The sequence below is a fragment of the Oncorhynchus gorbuscha genome, linkage group LG04 (genome assembly GCF_021184085.1).
Source record: "Oncorhynchus gorbuscha isolate QuinsamMale2020 ecotype Even-year linkage group LG04, OgorEven_v1.0, whole genome shotgun sequence".
NCBI lineage: Eukaryota > Metazoa > Chordata > Actinopteri > Salmoniformes > Salmonidae > Oncorhynchus > Oncorhynchus gorbuscha.
In genome coordinates, this window is record NC_060176.1 from 44,176,367 (window position 1) to 44,197,383 (window position 21,017).

The window sequence follows — 21,017 nt, forward strand, 5'->3', positions numbered from 1 at the left end:
AGGACTTCTTTAATTATTTTGTCTAGTAGTAAGGCTAATACCTTATAGTCATAATTAAGAAGACCCAATTTGTAAGTCGCTTGGATAAGAGCGTCTGCTAAATGACTTAAATGTAAATGTAAATGTAAGAAGACAAATTGGACGCCAGTTATCGATGAGCAGCACTTCTTTTTTAGGCTTAGGTATCAGTGTTATTAACCCCTGACTCATTGTAGGAGGGAGAACATTGTTTTTAATACTCTCTAAAAAGACTTCAAATAGGAAGGGAGCTGCTTGTTCAGAAAATCATTAATAAACTTCTGATAATTCCATCGACACCTGGTGATTTATTGTTCTTTAGATGTTTGATACTCTATAATCTCTTCAACTTTGATGGGTTCATCACACTGTTTAGATTCTATATCACTGATAGAGTGGACATTATTCAGTGAGCCAAAAAACATATATGTGGATTCCTGACTGTACGTAGAGCTATACAAAAAATTGTTACAGTATTTAGCGATTACTTTTTGGTCATCTGTAATAACACCATCAATGTTTAACTTATGGATAGTGTTATTTGTACAGTGATATTTCACAAGTCTAAAGAAATAGGTCGAATTCTGTTCTCCCTCCTCAATCCATTTTTTCCTAGATCTAATAAAGACTCCTTCTGGTTTTAATCTATATATATTATCCAGTTTATTTTGTAACTCAATTAGTTCCATCTTCTCCTCCCCCGAGAGGGCAGCTGGGGACCTCTGAGAAAGGGAAGTTATCTTAATGATCACCTTTTCCTCCTCAGCTCTTCTGGTTTTAGCAAGATTACTACCATATTTTCTAAGGTATTTGGACAGCTCAAATTTAAAGAGCTCCCAGTTCTTGCAATAAGATTTTTCTTCACAAGCCCTTTCCCAAAAGTGTGAAAGCAGATCTTTAACCTCAAACTTAACTATATCATTATTTAATAATGAGCTATTTAGCTTCCAGTATGATGCTCTACCAATGTTAGCATCAGGGGTAAATATTTTGATATCAATGTAAAAATGGCCCTATGGTCTGTGAGGGGAATAGTACAAATATTTCTGGTAACACACTCACTATCAATACACTTGGATATAAGCCAAAAATCTCCGAATACAACAAGTGTAGACTTGGTTTGATTTGGTTGCGTCAGCGTTCCCTTCCGCTGGGCCTAAATTGCACACCAGGTAGCACTTTCTATTAATATTAACATATTGAAGCAATTATAAATGTTCACTTTTAGATATTTCAGGGAAAATAAAGAACACATTTAATTATATTTTGGTCTTATTATTAGTTTCGTTTGAATTGACAATTAGTGTTTTGGCAGCCAGGGTGATTGTTGAAAGTGCGACGCCGAATGCTTAAACTAGATAAACAGCAGAACGCTTGCTAGCTAGCGACGCTGACAAGTGCGGGCAAGATAGGTCTCAAAGATCTAGCTAGCTAGCTATACATATTACTGTCCCGTGAAAATATTAAATCTTTTAGTAATCGAGTGTAAATTTAGCTAACTAGCTAAACGCTATTTTACTGTCTGAGCAATGTCTGTGCCAGACAGTGAAGAGACTTTTCTTACTAGTTAACGTGAGCTTGTCTGCTTATGCTTTAGCTAGTTACATCTTGCCACAATGCTTTTTGATGATGGCTTCAACTTCCACAGCTGACATAAAAGGTTTGTTACGCAGACGCTTAATGGGAGATAATTAGCTCGTTGAGCTTCAAAAGTTTGTTTCTCAAAACAGTCACATAGCCAGCTAGCTAGCTAGTAGCATAAGTTAACTGTTAAGCTCACATTGTCTTGAGTTGGATGTTAACAGAATGTGTATTTTACGGTGGTGATTTTAGCATGGAACGTTAAGTTAAGTCCTGGTGAGGCAAATTCCCCTAAATGTTTTTAGATGGATTCCAGCAAAGCCACTACACAGCACATACATGAATATCACCGTGACAAACGGGTCCCAGAAACTTTTAGGGTCTACATAAAGCTGTCCCAACAGCAGAGCTTTCTTTTCAGCACCACGGAGTGAATCCCTTAGCGATGCTACATTTCTCTTCATATGACAAGGATTTGCCCGTAGATTATCAACGTGATTCATGATGACTGCTTGTCTTGCTTGTTAGCTAATATTTTGAAGGTATGATGTTGATATGTGCAGTCCAATCAAAGCTACGGTAGATAAAATTGTCAAATTATGCTACATCTGTGGCCAATGAACTCGAGCCTTCTTTGATGGGCACTTCTATTGTAACTCTATGGCAGCACCCAAGGAGCTTGAATGTCCAACTCTCCCCGTAGAGTTTGCGGCGACGTAGTGTCCCCATGAGTGACAGAACACGGAGCCATTCACGGTGTAACTAGAGAACATTACCAACCTCTACGCTCTGTATGTTCTGCTGCCTGCTCCACCACCCCAGAAAGCACTGGGCTAGGCTGAAACACCTGCATTTTGGAGCTGCCTTACTCAACTGTATGCGGCTTTATTAACTCAATATTATATATATTTTTTGTTTACATTGTTTGCAAACTGATATGTGACACGTATTAATGCCAGAATCACATGCAAAACAGGCAACACAAAATATATATATTTTTAGCTTAACGGGTGGGGCTCAACCTGCCCTGAAGGTCACCACTGGTAATTTAGCTTATTAAAAACAAAAGCTGTTTCAAGTGAGCATTCTGCAGGTCTGATGCCGAAAATAAAGTTCATTCTTGCCTACTTCACCCATTCTTGTTGTGTGTAGTTCCAGTAGTTAGCTACACCGCTACATGGCAAAACAAGTCATTAGCTAACTACTCCCTCCCATAACGACTGCAAAATGTAGTTAAATTACATGTAGTTCACTACTCCCCAACGCTGCTTGCTGTCTAGGTATTTATATAGCTAACCTGACATAACTAACCAAGCCATGATTTTCCCTCCCCCATAAACAGTGTGGCATGAGGGCGACAGATGCCTCGCTCCCAGCCTCAGAGAAGGCACCCTACTACGAGAGGGGACAATCCAGAAACTCCCTTCCACTTCTCATGGTGAGGACATGGCACTGGTGAAGTTCACAGATCAACATGATGAAGATGAAGAAGAGGAGGCAGTCTTTCCAGTCTGTAAACTCCAGAGACCAGACACAAACCAGTCGTCCACCAGTGTAGTGTCTGCCCAGGAGAAGCCTCTATTCCTCTGCAGCCAGACACCTCCCGGGCCATCAGAGCCCTTGGTGTTGTCACAGAGTGGTGTGGCAGTCCCATACACCATCAACAGGTACGTGAGCTGTTAACTAGGAAGCTGGGATTTTGCTGGGCTTCCCAGGTTGTTTTTGCTGTACGAATGGGGCCTTAATCAGATGCCGTCAACAGGTACCTGAGGTACTACCAGAAGGAAGGGATCCAGTTCATCTATGACAACTATGCCCAGTCCAGAGGATGTATCCTGGGAGATGACATGGGTCTGGGCAAGACCATTCAGGTAAAAACTAGACTGTCTCTGCAGAAACCTGATTGTTGATGGTATGTAGCTAGAGTATTAGCACTATTGGAGTTATCATGTGAAGAAAGACCTGCTGTTCATGACTGACGTGTGTGTCTGTCAACAGGTCATTGGTTTCCTGGCTGCTGTGCTGGGTAAAACAGGGACATGGGAAGACATTGAGAACAACAGGCCTCAGTTTCTTCTTACTCAGATCCCCACACAGCGAAGCAAACCCCGAAAGGTAGATATTGAGCTATAGATTTCCCACAAGGGTAGCACTCTTTGTGGCTGAAAACTGACTGATAGTTACAAATATGTTCAAACCCACATGTGCATGCCCATGCTCTCTGTTAGGGGCCTGTGTAGGTGTTGTTATATTATCCATGGTTGTGCCCAGGTGTTCTTGATTGTGGCCCCTCTGTCGGTGCTGTACAACTGGAAAGAGGAGCTGGAGACGTGGGGTCACTTCCTGACTGTTGTAGTCCACGGTCTGAGGAAAGAGAAGGAGCTGGCTCGCATCCGGAGGGGACGCTCTGAGATCGCCCTCACCACCTACGAGACCCTACGTCTCTATCTGGAGCAGTTTAACAGGTAGCGTTAGCTAAGATAATTAGGTGTGTTGGCGTGTGTAGCCTGAAACCATAGTAGACCCGCTTCCTAATCCTATCGTGAAACTCCACCTATAAGCATGCCACGCATTTTGACTGTGTGGCCGGTCTTCAATTCCAGCATTGACTGGTCTGCTGTGATAGTGGACGAGGCCCACAAGATCAAGAACCCCAACTCCCAGATCACTGGGGCAATGAAGGATCTGAGGTGTCTGGTCAGAGTGGGCCTCACTGGCACAATCCTGCAGAACAACCTGGATGAGCTCTGGTGTGTCATGGACTGGTGGGTCTACACTGGCAATATAACTACTACTACTGTTTCTATCACTGCTGCTACAGTACGACTGATTACCCTTTATTAGACACGTATTAGTGTAATGATGTAGAGTCAAGAGGTTACCCCAAAAACCTCCCAATACCCAGTGCCACCATTTCCTTCTAAACCACTCTTTCTCTTGGGATTGACCTTCTTCCTTTGTGTACTTCAGGGCCATCCCTCGTTGCCTTGGCAGCCTGGGTAACTTCAAGAATATGTTTTCGGACCCCATCGAACTGGGGCAGAAGCACAGTGTAACTAAGCGGGCCCTAGCGACGGGCAGGAGGGCGGTCCGGGCCCTGGCTGCGAAGCTCTCCCATTGGTTTCTCCGGAGGACCAAGGCTCTTATCAGAGAGCAGCTGCCCAAAAAAGACGACAGGGTGAGTGGAGACTTCCACACACGGTTCATGTTCATGAATTAGGGTTGTGCAATTCTGGTAACTTTTCCAGAAATCCTAGTTGGGAGTATTCCTGCTTATTCTCTCCTGATTTCAGGAATTTTCCAACAAGGATTCATGGAAAACCTGGGAATTTTGGGAAAGTTACCTGAATTTTACAACCCTAAATTGAATGAATTCTCTGGCCTTGAATGCGAATATCCTTGGTCTAGCAGGTGGTTTCAAACATCTCACTAAGTGAATGGCTCCTCCATCTACGGCCAGGTGGTGTACTGTTCGCTGACGTCGTTCCAGCAGACTGTGTACGAGGCGGTACTGGACACGGAGGACGTCACCCTGCTCTTGCGCTCCTCAGAGAAGTGTGACTGTCACAGTGGACACTCCCGCAGGAAGTGCTGCTACAAGGTCGGCTTATGACAGGAACAGTTGTGTTATAACCTTTATTTGACCCACTATGAAGAACTCTGTTATTAACCGTTTTGCACTCTTTAGTTCAGTGAACATCAGTCAAGGTTTGAATCATTGTTTGGTCTTTATAGGTCACTTAGACTAAGCAATAGTCACAATGTTGTCAGTAATTTTGACTTTATTGTGATAGGCCTTCCCTGGGAGGTGATGTAAATGTTTGGTCTCTTGTACACTACAGGTGAATGCTCGGGGTGTGCGTGTGACAGACCTGTACTTCAGTTACTTGGCCATTCTCAGGAAGGTGGCCAACCACGCGGCTTTACTGCAAGCCAAGTGGAACACCAGCAAAAAGCAGGTACGCTCTCACAAGTGAAGTCCTGGTTATTATTTTACTGAACATGACAAGTTCTGTTTGGTTTAACATGTGGACATACTGTGCTCTCTCAGGAGCAGTATGTGAATGAGATCTGTGAGAAGGTGTTCCAGAAGTTTCCTGACTTCACAGAGAAATGCAAGCAGGCAGCATTTGAGGCCATGTCAGACCCCATGTACAGCGGAAAGATGAAGGTAGGTTGGTCACGAGGACAAAAGTCATGTCACGCGAATGGCAAAGGTAGTTAGGTAGGCTGATATGTTTACATATAGTATCATGTTTTTAAGAGAAGTATGTCTCATTTAGATCCTTGGTTGATATCCCTCTTCCTCTACACCCTGTCATAGGTTCTCCAGAGGTTGTTGAAACATTACATGCAGAGAAAAGACAAAGTGCTATTATTCTCCCTCTCCACTAAGGTAAAATGTTTTAATTGTGTTTGGTAGCCACAGGGATTCTGTCATTTGTGTCTAACTGTTTGTATGTGTGTGTCTCTCTGTGTTTGTGTGTATGTACTGTAGATGTCATGTGTGAGAGTTGGGGGATCTGTAGGGGTGTTAGTGTGTGTGTAGGAAAATGGCTGTGGTAGATAATGATGAGATCATGTACTGGGCTTTAGATGGTGTCAGAGCTCTAGTTCAGACACAACCAAAGCATGGGTTGCTGTCTTCCTTACTTTGTCCATAGACTGCTTATACGATGAGGAAACTATCCCTTTAAGCGTACAGTGCAATCAAAGTATTCAGACCCAATGACTTTTTCCACATTTTGTTACGTTTTAGCCTTATTCTAAAATTAAGTAGTTCTTTTCCTTCATAAATATACACGCATTAATTAACCAATAATGACAAAGCAAAAACAGGTTTAGATATTTTCTTTGCAAATATATTAAAAATAAGAAACTGATATCAAACTGATATATATTTTCAACAATGTAGAAAATAGTAAAAAATAAATGAATTGCCTTTAACTTTGTGGAAGCACCTTTGGCAGCGATTATAGCCTTGATTCTTTTTGGGTATGACGCTATAAGCTTGGCACACCTGTATTTGGGCAGTTTCTCCCATTTCTTCTCTGCAGATCCTCTCAAGCTCTGTCAGGTTGGATGGGAAGCGTCGCTGCATAGCTATTTTCAGGTCTGTCCAGAGATGCTTGATCGGGTTCAAGTCCTGGCTCTGTCTGGAACACTCAAGGACATTCAGAAACTTGTCCCAAAGCCGCTTCCGTGTTGTTTTGGCTGTGTGCTTAGGGTTGTTGTCCTGTTGGAAGGTGAACCTTCGCCCCAGTCTGTGCTTTGCTTCGTTCATCTTTGCCTTGATCCTTTCTAGTCTCCCAGTCCCTGGGAGACTAGCATGATGCTGCCACCACTATGCTTCTCTGTAGGGATGGTGCCAGGTTTCATCCAGATGTGATGCTTGGAATTCAGGCCAAAAATCTTAATCTTGGTTTCATCAGACCAGAGAATCTTGTTTCTTATGGTCTGAGAGTCCTTTAGGTGCCTTTTGGCAAATTCCAATCAGGCTGTCATGAGCCTTTTACTGAGGAGTGGCTTCGTCTGACCACTCTACCATAAAGTCCTGATTGGTGGAGTGCTGCAGAGATTGTTATCGTTCCAGAAGGTTCTCCCATCTCCACAGAAGAACTCTGGAGCACTGTCAGTGACCATCGGGTTCTTGGTCACCTCCCAGACCGAGGCCCTTCTCCCCCGATTGCTCAGTTTGGCTGGTCGGCCAGCTTTAGGAAGAGTCTTGGTGGTTCTAAACTTCTTCCATTTAACAATGATGGAGGCCACTGTATTCTTGGGGTCCTTCAATGCTGCAGAAATGTTTTGGTACCCATCCCCAGATCTGACCATTCTTTCGACCTCATAGTTTGTTTTTTTGCTCTGACATGCACTGTCAATTGTGGTACCTTTATATAGACAGGTGTGTGCCTTTCCAAATCACGTCCAATCAATGAATTTACCACAGGTGGACTCCAATCAAGTTGTAGAAACATCTCAAGGATGATCAATGGAAACAGGAGGCACCTGAGCTCAGTTTCGAGTGTCATAGCAAAGGGTCTGAATACTTATGGAAATATGGTATTTCTGTTTTTTATTTTTAATACATTTTTGCAAACATTTCTAAAAGCCGTTTTCGCTTTGTCATTATGGGATATTGTGTGTAGATTGATGAGGAACATGTTTTATTTAATCTATCCTAGATTAAGGCTGTAATGTAACAAACTGTGGAAAAGGGAAGGGGTCTGAATACTTTCCCAATGCCCTGTATACTTGTGGTCATTTATGAACATTTGAACATCTTGGCCGTATTATAATCTCCACCCGGCACAGCCAGAAGAGGACTGGCCACCCCACATAGCCAGGTTCCTCTCTAGTTTTCTTTCTAGGGAGTTTTTCTTAGCCACCGTGCTTCTACACCTGCATTGCTTGCTGTTTGGGGTTTTAGGCTGGGTTTCTGTACAGCACTTTGAGCTATCAGCTGATGTACGAAGGGCTATATAAATACATTTGATTTGGTAACACGCCACGTCACCAAAAGGAAGTGTTCTCAATATGCTGTGTTAACCCTTCAGCTGCTGGACGTGCTGGAGAGCTACTGCATGGCAGATGGGCTGGAGTATAGCAGATTGGATGGCAACACCAAGCCCAGAGAGAGGCTGAAGATCGTCAAAGAGTTCAACAGCTGCCCTGACATCAACCTCTGCCTGGTCTCCACCATGTCAGTGCCACTCCCACCACCCCTCATTGCTCTGCTTTAACAGAGCACAGCAATATGATTGTGTTGGATGTGTGCACCCCCAAAAGGCACCCTATTCCCTACATAGTGCGCGGCCCTGCTAAAAAGTATTGCACTATATAGGGAATAGCGTGCTAGTTGGGACACAGCTATGTTTGAAATGAATGAACCACTGACTGTAGGTTCGCTTGTCTGTTTCTCCCCCACCAGGGCAGGGGGTCTGGGCCTGAACTTTGTCGGGGCCAACATTGTGGTCCTGTTTGATCCCACCTGGAACCCTGCCAATGACCTGCAGGCAATTGACAGGTATGCTGCAATATCCATACATGCCATGTACTTACATAGAAGTACATAGTCATAGAACCTTACAGGGTTCTTTCCAATATGTTGTATCAAATCAAACTTTGTCACATGCGCCGAATACAAGTGTAGACCTTACCATGAAATGCTTAGTTACAAGCCCTTAATCAACAGCGCAGTTCAAGAAGAGTTAAGAAAATATTTACCAAATAAACTAAAGTAAAAAAGTATAATTAACAATAACGAGGCTATATACAAGGGGTACAGGTTAGTAATTTGTACATGTAGGTAGGGGTGAAGTGATAAAACATCAAGTAGCAGCAGTGTACAAAATAAATGGAGGGGGTCCTAGACTTGGAGCTCCGGTACAGCTTGCGGTGTTGTAGCAGAGAAAAGAGTCTATGACTTGGGTGACTAGAGTCTCTGACAATTTTATGGGCTTTCCTCTGACACCGCCTATTACTGGATGGCAGGAAGCTTGGACCCAGTGATGTACTGGGCCGTACGCACTACCCTCTGGTGCGCCTTACGGTCAGATGCCGAGCATTTGCCATACCAGGTGATGATGCAACCAGTCAGGATGCTCTCGATGGTACAGCTGTAGAACTTTTTGAGGATCTGGGGACAAAAATGCCAAATCTTTTCAGTCTCATATTCTATGTCTGTATACACAATGCCAGTGTTAACAACTGTGATCTCTGTGCTGGTGTGGGACCCATAGGTCACTCTTTATGGTTTATTGACCTGAATGGGGACCCCTCTTCTATTCCTTTTTATTTCCATGATGTGATCTCTCCTCAGGGCTTATCGTATAGGCCAGTGCAAGGACTTGACAGTGTGTGACCTCTCCTCAGGGCGTATCGTATAGGCCAGTGCAAGGACTTGACAGTGTGTGACCTCTCCTCAGGGCATATCGTATAGGTCAGTGCAAGGACTTGACAGTGTGTGACCTCTCCTCAGGGTATATCGTATAGGCCAGTGCAAGGACTTGACAGTGTGTGACCTCTCCTCAGGGCATATCGTATAGGCCAGTGCAAGGACTTGACAGTGTGTGACCTCTCCTCAGGGCGTATTGTATAGGCCAGTGCAAGGACTTGACAGTGTGTGACCTCTCCTCAGGGCATATCGTATAGGCCAGTGCAAGGACTTGACAGTGTGTGACCTCTCCTCAGGGCGTATCGTATAGGCCAGTGCAGGGACGTGACAGTGTGTGACCTCTCCTCAGGGCATATCGTATAGGCCAGTGCAGGGACGTGACAGTGTGTGACCTCTCCTCAGGGCATATCGTATAGGCCAGTGCAGGGACGTGACAGTGTGTGACCTCTCCTCAGGGCGTATCGTATAGGCCAGTGCAGGGACGTGACAGTGTTCAGACTCATCTCTCTGGGAACAGTGGAGGAGGTCATCTACCTGCGCCAGGTCTACAAACAGGTACAGTCATCCTAAGACTTTCATCACAGTATGCTGTCTGCACATACAATTATTGCGTTTGAGGATTTGTAAATTGCTTTCATGGAGGATTGGCTTGAATTGTGAGGATAACCACACAATGTATTTATCATGAGCAAACACTATTAGTTTTCTATCCAAAGTTTCAAAGAAAATGTTGCGATCCATTTATTAAACACAAGAAACTAGACAAATGGATAAACGGGTGTGGCGGTAGCAGGAATAGCGATATCTTGTGGGCAAAGCTAGTACTTTCACACTCATTTATGGGGGAAAATGCAAGCTACTTCAATGGCTCATTTCTCTGAACAAGGGGAAAACACATCACCAAATTCACTGAGAATATATTACATAGTATGAATAAACAATACTCCAATACGCGACTTCATACTACTTGTCAAACATAGAGAACTGATATTATATACTGGATGTTGGTGTGAGCTTTGGGAGTTCTGTAGGTGACTTTTGACCATTTTATTTGGATTCCTCCCGTAGTCGGTTTTAAGAAGAGGTTTGGTCCAAATCGGATGTTGGATACTATATTTATTGAATATTAGATTAATCCTATACATTGAAATGGCCAATTAGGGTGCAATCAATTAGCTTAGTTTCTCAGATCAAATTATATTTCAACAAAAATACTGTTGCAGGAATGCTTATCCGATATGTTCTTAACTACAGAAACCAATTCAAAACAATAGCTTGCTGAAATGGAACAACCCATTTGATATTGGTATTTAGATGGGGAAACCAACCATCTAATGTTCTCTCCCTCCATCCCTGTCTGTGACTCTGCAGCAGTTGCAGTCTTCTGTGATGGGTAAGGAGAGTGCCCGGCGGTACTTTGATGCAGTGCAGGGGTCCGACGACCAGAAGGGGGAGCTGTTTGGGATACAGAACCTCTTCAGGCTGCAGACCCAGGGGACCTGCCTCACCAGGAGAATACTGGAGGTCAGAAGTCAAACAGCCTGTGTGGACAACCCTGGTACTGTGTGTTACATGTTTGTGTGTATTTCTATTTCTGTTTATGTACGCTCAAGTGTGTGCGTGTGTTCCTCTCAGCGGGAGGGACGAGTGGAGGTAGGAGTAATGACGTCCAGCACCCACACAGGGGAAGAGGAGGAGAGGAAGAGCGAGAGCGTGAGTAACTGCCTTTCTCAGGGACCCGTGACGGGCGCGTCGTTCCCATCTCTCACTCCCTCTCCTTTCCCAGGCGGCCCTCTCATCCCTCCATTCCCTCTCATCCCTCCATTCCCACGTGAAAGAGACAATTCCTCACACGTGCGTCTTCCTGTCTCCTTCACCGGCCCCTTCTTACTCTTCTCTCTCCCCCTTTTCCCCCTCCCCCCCATCTCTCTTTCGCATTCTCTCTGTGATAGTGTCCCAACAGATGGACATAATTATCCCTCTGTAATGCCAGGACCAGACCACACTGAAGGCCGTCTGTTCTGTTGTGTGGTATTTATTTACCCAATAGTTTGGCTTCTATCTACTGTGACAGTTCCCAGCTAAGACCCAACACAACTGTCCCTTTTTAGTAGGCTGGGTATGTACCGGGGGATGTTCAGACTTTAATAGCCATAGACAATACACCAGGGTGTATTCACACACACACACACACACACACACACACACACACACACACACACACACACACACACACACACACACACACACACACACACACACACACACACACACACACACACACACACACACACACACACACACACACACACACACACACAACGGAGGAGTCATCTGGTTGGCAAAAACCATAAGATTAGTATCGCTGTAGGTGGTCCCACTCATAAAGGCCCTCGCATAACTCCCATGCACGCTATAAAAGCTACAATGTATCCTATTGTTTCATATTCATGACTCATGGCATGTCACATTTATATATGGATGATTTACTGTTACAAGCATCTTTGCATTACCTAGCACTGCTAAATTCTTTATGAATGACCAATCCTGTTCTGTAGCCTGGTGATGCCATCAGCCCCAGGTCACAACATACAGAAGACTCCATAGCTTTGTCGATCTCATTAGTGCTGCTTTCCTACCAGACCGAACGCAGTGGTAAATCTTAGCACTGACGGTAGAGCTATACGTCTTTTTGTTTGTCCTACATTTTTTTTGCTATTTTCACAGCGGGAATTGTGAAGATTTACTTTGAAGCGGTCTACCGAGCCAAACCCTTTATCAATGTTCTTGACTACTTAGCGAATGCTTTGGTCAGGACAACAAAAAAGCAGCCTTCATTGAGAGGAGGGGAGGCTATGCTTGATTTCATTTGATCAAATTCAACAAAAAAACATTACTTTTTTAATATTTCTAAAGACGAGGTGTATGGACAAAACCTAAATCGCCTCTCTCTTGTTCCATGTGCATATGGGAACTGTGCATCACTGCTGGGTAGGTTGCTCTTCCGCTGTTCAAATCCACGCCGTAACCAACCGCGTTACCGCTAAGACCAGCCTTCAGTTAGTTTAAATACCCCCACCAGCGCTGCCTGAAATTGGCACATTGGCCAATGTTTTTAACGACAAACCTTAGCAAAAGCAAGCTCATAATAAGACCTGTAAATTACCAATCTTGGTCCAAGGGTTTAAAAATAGTTATATATATATATATTTTTTTTTAATATGAAGAATCTGTTGACCTTGTGTTGCAGGAGGCTGGGGAGGTTTCCGCAAGGGACCACTGTGAACTGGGCAATGGAGGGGCGATCGGCAGTGTAGGGGCCTCGAGGATCCCCAGGGCAACAACCAGGGGGGTACTGGACTTCAGCAGTGGCAGTGAGGAGGAGGGGGAACAGGGGGACAGGAGTAAGGTGGAGAAGGCGAACACTACCCTTCCTGGCCGACTCAGTCTCCTTCAGCATGGCTTCTCCAGGTTGCTCCAGAGGTCAGGGGTCAGGGCTGGATCAGGGTCAGAATCAGGGGAGCATAGCCAGAGTGAGGGGGGAAGAAGTGATTTTGAGGAGGACAGTGATGAAGACACTTCTGCCATGGCACCAAAGGGCCTCAGCACCGCATGGAGTGGGGGCCCCCAGACCCCTACATTGGCCCCCAAGTGTGGGAACCACTTGGATGCAGCTCCTCTGAAGAACGACTGGGACGTCTCCAGTGGCTCTGAGAGAGAGGAAGAAAGGAATGGAGGGAGATGGGATGGACAGAGGGGGCGAGACCATGATCCTGTTACACTGTCAGGAGAGAGTGATGACATGGGGAGAAAAATACTAAATCTGAAACAAGGAATAAGGAGGAAGAGGAGGGTGGAGGAGGACAGTGATGATGATTCACCCCCCTCCAGTGGAAGCAAACGATCTAACACTAAAACTCCAGTTTCCAGAATGCACCAGGTGATGTTTGACTCTGAGTCTGAGGACATAGACATTGAGGAGCTAATCAGACCTTGTGCACAAACTCATGTGCTTAAGAGACCCCCAGCACACCTGAGAAGGAGGGAGATGGGGAGAGATGGTGGTAGTAAGAGAAAGACCAGCAACAGACCAGTAGACCAGAGTAGAAGAACCAGACAAGCAGAGGACATTGAGACTTTTACCTCCTCAGACGAAAACCACACTGCAGTCGAAAGAGTCCGATCTGTTACAGCCCCACAGAACCACAATCATGGCAGAGGCCCACAGACAGACCAATACGGAGCGAGGGCGTTTACAAACCCAAAAGTGAACCAGACTGTCCCTTCTGCCAAAGGACCGCCCTGTGGAACGATTGACAATGTGTTAGGTAAGGTCAAAATGGGATAAAAAAAACAACTGTCTTATCATGTGTGTCAGCAAACATCAGGGGCTTTGTATTCACAAAGCATCTCAGAGGAGATCAGGACTGCTACTCTGAGATGCTTCTGGGATACAGGCCCAATTCTATACCAAGAGTTAGAGTAGAATTTGCCTGTAAGTACAGACTTATCTCCTATTTGTGTGTGTGTGTTGTAGGTGGTGTACGTGAGGTGGTTTACACCCACTCTAACCAACATGTGGTGGGCGGGAGCAAGGCCGAGGAGCGAATCAGCAGAGCCGCTCTCAGAGACGTGTTTGAGCGCAGGAGGTTCTCCCAGCTTCCAGCCAATGAACTCCGGGACACACAGAAGGTACACACTCACTACCTGGTGAAGCCCAAACCACCCAACGAGTCGATAGTCTGGTGTCCTATTCCAAATCAACTCCCTAACCCCTTTTCCTTGTCCCTTCCTTGTCAGTGTGATTAGAAGGAATTGATCAAATCTGTGCGTGTGCGTATTTTACAGACCCAGCCTGAACACACTCCACCATCCCATACTTCCCATAATAATGATGTTGGTTGGGTGGGAGCAGTGCACAGATCCAGTGTGGACCACCCAGTCACACACACCATCAGGAGCGTCCACCACCCCACCCAACACACCACCGTCATTATCGGAGAGACCCCTGGAACCATCCGAAGGTGAGTTATTCCTGGTAGGGCAGGGCAGAGAGCCAAATCTAACCACCATTATGGTGTGCAGCGCCCTCAACTGGTAGAAAGGGGTTCTGCTTTGTGTGTGTGTGTGTGTGTGTGTGTGTGTGTGTGTGTGTGTGTGTGTGTGTGTGTGTGTGTGTGTGTGTGTGTGTGTGACCACCTCTGAGCTAACCCTCTCAACCATTTCCCAGAACCTTGTCAAAGATTAGCCAGTTGTGTTCAGGCTCTACAGTACTGCCTTTCCCCTCCAATACCACAGTTCACCTGAGACTCCCAGAATATGGTTAGTTCCTGTTTTAATGGCTGTGACCGAATATGGTTAGTTCCTGTTTTAATGGCTGTGACAGAATATTTCCCAGAATGGCTGTGACAAATATGATTCCTGTTTTAGCCAGTTGTGTTCAATGGCTCTGACAGAATATGCCTTTCCCCTCCAATGGCTGTGACAGAATATCAGTTCCTGAGACTCCCAGAATATGGTTAGTTCCTGTTTTAATGGCTGTGACAGAATATGGTTAGTTCCTGTTTTAATGGCTGTGACAGAATATGGGTAGTTCCTGTTTTAATGGCTGTGACAGAATATGGGTAGTTCCTGTTTTAATGGCTGTGACAGAATATGGGTAGTTCCTGTTTTAATGGCTGTGACAGAATATGGGTAGTTCCTGTTTTAATGGCTGTGACAGAATATGGGTAGTTCCTGTTTTAATGGCTGTGACAGAATATGGGTAGTTCCTGTTTTAATGGCTGTGACAGAATATGGGTAGTTCCTGTTTTAATGGCTGTGACAGAATATGGGTAGTTCCTGTTTTAATGGCTGTGACAGAATATGGGTAGTTCCTGTTTTAATGGCTGTGACAGAATATGGTTAGTTCCTGTTTTAATGGCTGTGACAGAATATGGGTAGTTCCTGTTTTAATGGCTGTGACAGAATATGGGTAGTTCCTGTTTTAATGGCTGTGACAGAATATGGGTAGTTCCTGTTTTAATGGCTGTGACAGAATATGGGTAGTTCCTGTTTTAATGGCTGTGACAGAATATGGTTAGTTCCTGTTTTAATGGCTGTGACAGAATATGGTTAGTTCCTGTTTTAATGGCTGTGACAGAATATGGTATGTCCATGTTGTTTTTGGAGACAGTTGCGCCTGTCTTAGAAAAAGGACCCTATATCATTCCATGACGATCAGAAATGTATCCTAAATATACACAACATAACCAAAAATATGTGGACCTGCTCGTTGAACATCTCATTCCAAAATCATGGGCATTAATATGGAGTTGGTCCCCCCTTTGCTGCTATAACAGCCTCCACTCTTCTGGGAAGGCTTTCCACTAGATGTTGGAACATTGCTGCAGGGACTTGCTTCCATTCAGCCACAAGAGCATTAGTGAGTTCGGGAACTGATGTTGGGCGTTTAGGCCTGGCTCTGTGCAGGCCAATTAAGTTCTTCCACACTGACCCTGACAAACCACTTCTATATGGATCTCGCTTTGTACACTGGGGCATTCTCATGCTGAAACAGGAAAGGGCCTTCCACAAAGTTGGAAGCACAGAATAGAATGTCATTGTATGCTGTAGCGTTAAGATTTCCCTTCACTGGAACTAAGGAGCCCAGCCTAAACCATGAAAAACAGCCCCAGATCATTAATCCTCCTCCGCCAAACTTTACAGAAGACAGTATGCATTACAGCAGATAGCTTTCTCCTGGCATCCGCCAAACCCAGATTAGTCCGTCGGACTGCCAGATGGGGATGCATGATTCATCACTCCAGAGAACGTGTTTCCACTGCTCCAGAGTCCAATGGCGGCGAGCTTTACACTACTCCAGCCGACGCTTGGCATTGCGCATGGTGATCTTAGGCTTGTGTGTGGCTGCTCAGCCATGGAAACCCATTACATGAAGCTCCCGATGAACAGTTGTCCATGACCTTGTGTGGCCTACCACTTCGCGGCTGAGCCATTGTTGTTCCTAGACGTTTCCACTTCACAATAGCAGCTCTAGCAGAGCAGACATTTGATGAACTGACTTGTTGGAAAGGTGGCATCCTATGACGGTGCTACGTTGACCGTCACTGAGCTCATCAGTAAGGCCATTCTACTGCCAATGTTTGTCTATGGAGATTGCATGGCTGCATGCTCGATTTTATACACCTGTCAGCAACGGGTGTGGCTGAAATAGCCAAATCCGTTCATTTGAAAGAGTGTCCACATACCTTTTGTATATATATCCACGAAGCATCAAGCTCACCTACTTTCAAGCCAACATTTTCCTATTTTCTAATATGCTATCACGCAACTTTCCTACGCTCTCTGAGCCGAATCCTGTGTGTGTGTTCCCCATGTAGGCAGCAGCTGGAGGAGATGGCGTGTGTATTTGGATCTGGTTCATTGAGACAGTTTGCTGAGGAGGTTCTGAGGAGTACCTCTGCCCAGAGACTGGCTCAGCTACGACAGTACTACACTGACCAAGGCCCTGAGGTGGCTTCCACCATCAGGGAGAACTTCGCAGAACCACACACAGCCCAGCCCAAAGTTAACAGGATAACCCCTTCCTCCTCTACAACCAAACATAGACCCAACTCCAAAAGGAACCAGAGAGTTGCTCTAGAACCCCAAGCAGAACCTAGAACCCGACATAGGTCCGTTCCAGAACCCCAGAGGGATGTTCCCTCTTCTGAGGAGCAGATGGTCCGGAACGCCAGAGGAGGGAAAAAGAAGAGTGGTAATAGTGGAATGTCCAGAGCTGCTCAGTGCTCCAGCTCAGACCTGGACAATAGTAGGAGTAGTCCTCTGGGACCAGGGGCCTATAGAGCTCAACCCGTTTCTTCCTCCTCCTCTTCTTCTTCAGCTCTCAGCCATCCCCAGGCTAAGCCCACAGCCAGCCCTCAGAGAGGGAGGAGCAGCATGCTGTCCTCCCCCAGGAAGAGTGAGGTTGTGGGGAGGCAGCGGTACAGAGCTCAGCCTTCCTCTCCCCCCAGCCAGCAGGTCCTCCTCACAGAGCTGCTAGGAGACACCTCTATCCTGGACGACCTGCTGCGACCCAGAAGCAAGGCCTCCTCAGAGCCTCAGAGGGCCTTCCCCAAAACCCCTACCTCACAGGCTGTCTTTACACCCACTTCTCACTCTGCCACACCTGCCTCCTGTCACCCTACAACGCCTCCCAAACCGCCCAGCACACCCCACCCTCGGCCCCTGACAAAATCCGTCCCAGGTCCTTCTTCTACTACTACTACTACTCCCCCCTCTCGATCCAACACCACACCCCTCACACACCCCATTACACCACTTTTCTCTCCAGCCCTTGAGAGGTCAAAGAACAGCCACAGAGACTTCTGGGACATTTTGGAGGAGGGTAACGAGGAGAGGATCAACAAACTGACGGACCCGTCGGAGGTAGAGAGGGTGTGTGAGAGTGCTAGCGTCAGGGCCAGAGGAGGAACAGGGGGAGGAGAGGAGAAAGGGAACACGTCACTTTGGAAGAGGAACGACAAGTTCCTGTGGAAGAAGTGATTTTGGGGGAGACATGACGACATGTATTTTGCGTTCGACTTTTATTATTCTTATGCTTTTTTAAAAACGAAACATGTAATCGTTTTGGTTACTGTAACCTATCCTGAAGTTATAGATTGATAAATACGTGTGTGTGTGTAAGTCAACCGTGTAGACAAACCATGTGTGTGCGTACTCATGTATGGAAATGCACATTGTAATTCAGAACATTAATGCCATGTGCCATTGACTTGGGCTAGACATGTTCAGTGGTGGTAACCCATGTTTCCTGCTCAACTAATTAGTGACCACCAGCCTGAGAATCTCATGTCTGGCCACCTACATGGCAGGACCCTTGGTGATCCGAAAAAAAAATCACCCCCCCCCCCCCCGCTATGTTCACTCACACTGTCTCTTTGTCTGTGTTTCTGTCTTCCGCAAGGCTTGGACTAGTTTTCTTATATACTCTTTCTCAATAGACGGTGTGTATGGGAAGTGGGCCAGGGGCTGTCTGGGGGCAGGGCCTGTGGTGGGTACATGCCCGGGGCGCTCCTTCCCGCGTCAGTAGTCTGCAAAATGACAGGCTGTGGTTGGGCTCAGCTCTGCTTCTAATGGCCTCAGAGTGGAGGCCGCTGCTGCACCATTCGAGCATTAATGAGGTAGAATCTGTGGGTCGTGGCCCACCATTTTGGGGACCACTGCTGTATACCATCTCTGATAGTTACTGTATAGAGGTGTGTGTGTGTGAGAGAAAGCCACACAGCTGTTTGACCTCTCAGCTGAGGTAAGCAGAGCCCCTAAGGGTGCAGCTCTGTCAATGTGTTTTGTTTAACTGAAATGAGAAAGTGCTGATAGCGATCAATAAACAACAAGACTAATACGTGCCTCAACAGAACACTCAGCTCCGCTGCCAAAGCCGTGTGTGTAGCCCTTCTGGGTGGTAGAAGGTGAACACAGACAGGCCACACATCTGCCACGCCTGTTCAAATCCGAGACTGAGGAGAATAAAAAAAAAGCCCCTTTCTATATCTCTTTCCTCCTCAAACTCACGCCACGAACAGATTCCCATCTACCTCCCCCTCCGCTCTTTGCTCAGTCTCGTTCAAGTGCAATGACAGTCAGGCTTAAAAGGTTTTAGAAATGCACTAAATGATTGTAAAGAATTGGACCCCTCTACAGTACATCATGCCCCAATGATTCCCAATGTTGTCCTGTCTAAAAGCTATCTAAAAGGATTCCAGCTCTTCAGTGACGTGAGAAACGCAAACCGAGTGCTGTTCTGTCCTCTGGACGGATGTCAATAAATCTAAACAGGTGGAACATGTTTAGCAAGAGGCACTGAGGACTGAAAGACACAAGTACAAGAGTCAAAGAGTTGTTTGTGTTCACTGGATTATGGGTCCACTTGTGTCCACTTGTGTCTACCATCTTTTCACTCTGTTTTGCTGTATTTTGTTCCCTATTTTGGGCATCACTTTTGACAACAAAAAAAATGGACTGCTGGCTTTTTCTAACTTCCCTATTAGGGTCTTTTCTCTGTGTGTCAGGACGGTGAGAGGACTTTCTGGATTCCCTGTCACAATTACCCAAGTGTCTGTCCGTCCATCTGGCTGGCTGGGTTTACTTGCAGACGTCAGGGAGAGCGTGAGGTGTGATTGGTGAAAGAAAGGCCAATGGAGGCCTTTCCTCTCAGGTTTCTACAGAGATGGAAACACTTGAGTAAATGGGGGATGCAAAGTATATTGAAAGCAGGTGCTTCCACACAGGTTTAGCTCCTGAGTTAATTGAGCAATTAATATCCCATCATGCATTTCTTGTGAAAGAATGGTGTCGCATTCTCCAATTCTCCAGAAGCGTGTAGAATCTATGCCAAGGTGCATTGAAGCAGTTCTGGCACCTCGTGGTGGCCCAACACCCTATTAAGACACTAGGTTGGTGTTTGTTTTATTTTGGCAGTTACCTGTCCGTCTGCAGTATTGGAGCTCGCAGCTCTTCATGAGGAACTAAGAATTTGAGAAAAGAAGGCGATGGCAACCTTGGCAGAATGTGGCATTTCTGCCCCTCTGTAGCATTGGTTTCATTTAATGTATTTTGCATGTGGATGTATAAGTCATTTAAATAATGCATCAGCTGCTATTAGCCCCCTCCCCCAAAAAACAATATATATTCCTAAAACCATCTATTCATCGTCTGTCCATCCAACCATTACTCCCTTCTCATTATTGCTGGTCGTCCCCGCAGTGGCAGACCACGTAAAAACACCTGCACAGGATCGGTACATCCGAACATCACACCTGTGGGACAGGTACAGGATGGCAACAACAACTGCCGAGTTACACCAGGAACGCACAATCCAACCATCAGTGCTAAGACTGTCCGCAATAGGCTGAGAGAGGCTGGACTGAGGGCTTGTAGGCCTGTTGTAAAGGCAGGTCCTCACCAGACATCACCGGCAATGTCGCCTATGGGCACAAACCCACCGTCACTGGACCAGACAGGACTGGCAAAAAGTGCTCTTCACTGACGAGTCGCGGTTTTGTCTCACCAGGGGTGTTGGTCGGATTCGCGTTTATCGTTGAAGGAATGAGAGTTACACCGAGGCCTGTACTCTGGAGCGGGATCGATTTGGAGGTGGAGGGTCCGTCATGGTCTGGGGCGGTGTGTCACAGCGTCATCGGACTGAGCTTGTTGTCATTGCAGGCAATCTCAATGCTGTGCGTTACAGGGAAAACAGCCTCCTCCCTCATGTGGTATCCTTCCTGCAGGTTCATCCTGACATGACCCTCCAGCATGACAATGCTACCGGCCATATTGCTCATTCGTTCTGTGTGTGATTTCCTGCAAGACAGTAATGTCAGTGTTCTGCCATGGCCAGCGAGGAGCCCGGATCTCAATCCCATTGAGCACGTCTGGGACCTGTTGGATTGAAGGATGAGGGTTAGGGCCATTCCCCCCAGAAATGTCCGGGAACTTGCAGGTGCCTTGGTGGAAGAGTGAA

The 21,017-nt window shown here is 46.0% G+C and overlaps 1 protein-coding gene across 1 annotated transcript; it reads left to right on the top strand.

Moving 5' to 3' along the window:
- Nucleotides 1-1,051: 1,051 nt before the first annotated feature.
- On the top strand, nucleotides 1,052-20,381 carry ercc6l2 (excision repair cross-complementation group 6-like 2). The gene is made up of 20 exons (XM_046346878.1): nucleotides 1,052-1,678; nucleotides 2,942-3,266; nucleotides 3,362-3,470; nucleotides 3,598-3,714; nucleotides 3,871-4,064; nucleotides 4,203-4,364; nucleotides 4,570-4,777; nucleotides 5,060-5,200; nucleotides 5,442-5,558; nucleotides 5,651-5,770; nucleotides 5,924-5,995; nucleotides 8,154-8,299; nucleotides 8,528-8,623; nucleotides 9,949-10,048; nucleotides 10,865-11,017; nucleotides 11,129-11,206; nucleotides 12,744-13,821; nucleotides 14,031-14,185; nucleotides 14,342-14,517; nucleotides 16,876-20,381. The coding sequence occupies exons 1-20, from the start codon at nucleotides 1,645-1,647 to the stop codon at nucleotides 18,038-18,040; spliced, it is 4,746 nt and encodes a 1,581-aa protein (XP_046202834.1). The 5' UTR covers nucleotides 1,052-1,644; the 3' UTR covers nucleotides 18,041-20,381.
- The last annotated feature ends 636 nt before the right edge of the window (nucleotides 20,382-21,017 follow it).

What these genes read in the sequence shown, in the direction of transcription:
- ercc6l2 (XM_046346878.1), top strand. Translation starts at nt 1,645, where the DNA reads ATGATGGCTTCAACTTCCACAGCTGACATAAAAG. An exon ending in TATCTGGAGCAGTTTAACAG is followed by an intron (nt 4,065 to 4,202) that starts GTAGCGTTAGCT and finishes CTTCAATTCCAG; the next exon opens with CATTGACTGGTCTGCTGTGA. An exon ending in GGAACACCAGCAAAAAGCAG is followed by an intron (nt 5,559 to 5,650) that starts GTACGCTCTCAC and finishes GTGCTCTCTCAG; the next exon opens with GAGCAGTATGTGAATGAGAT.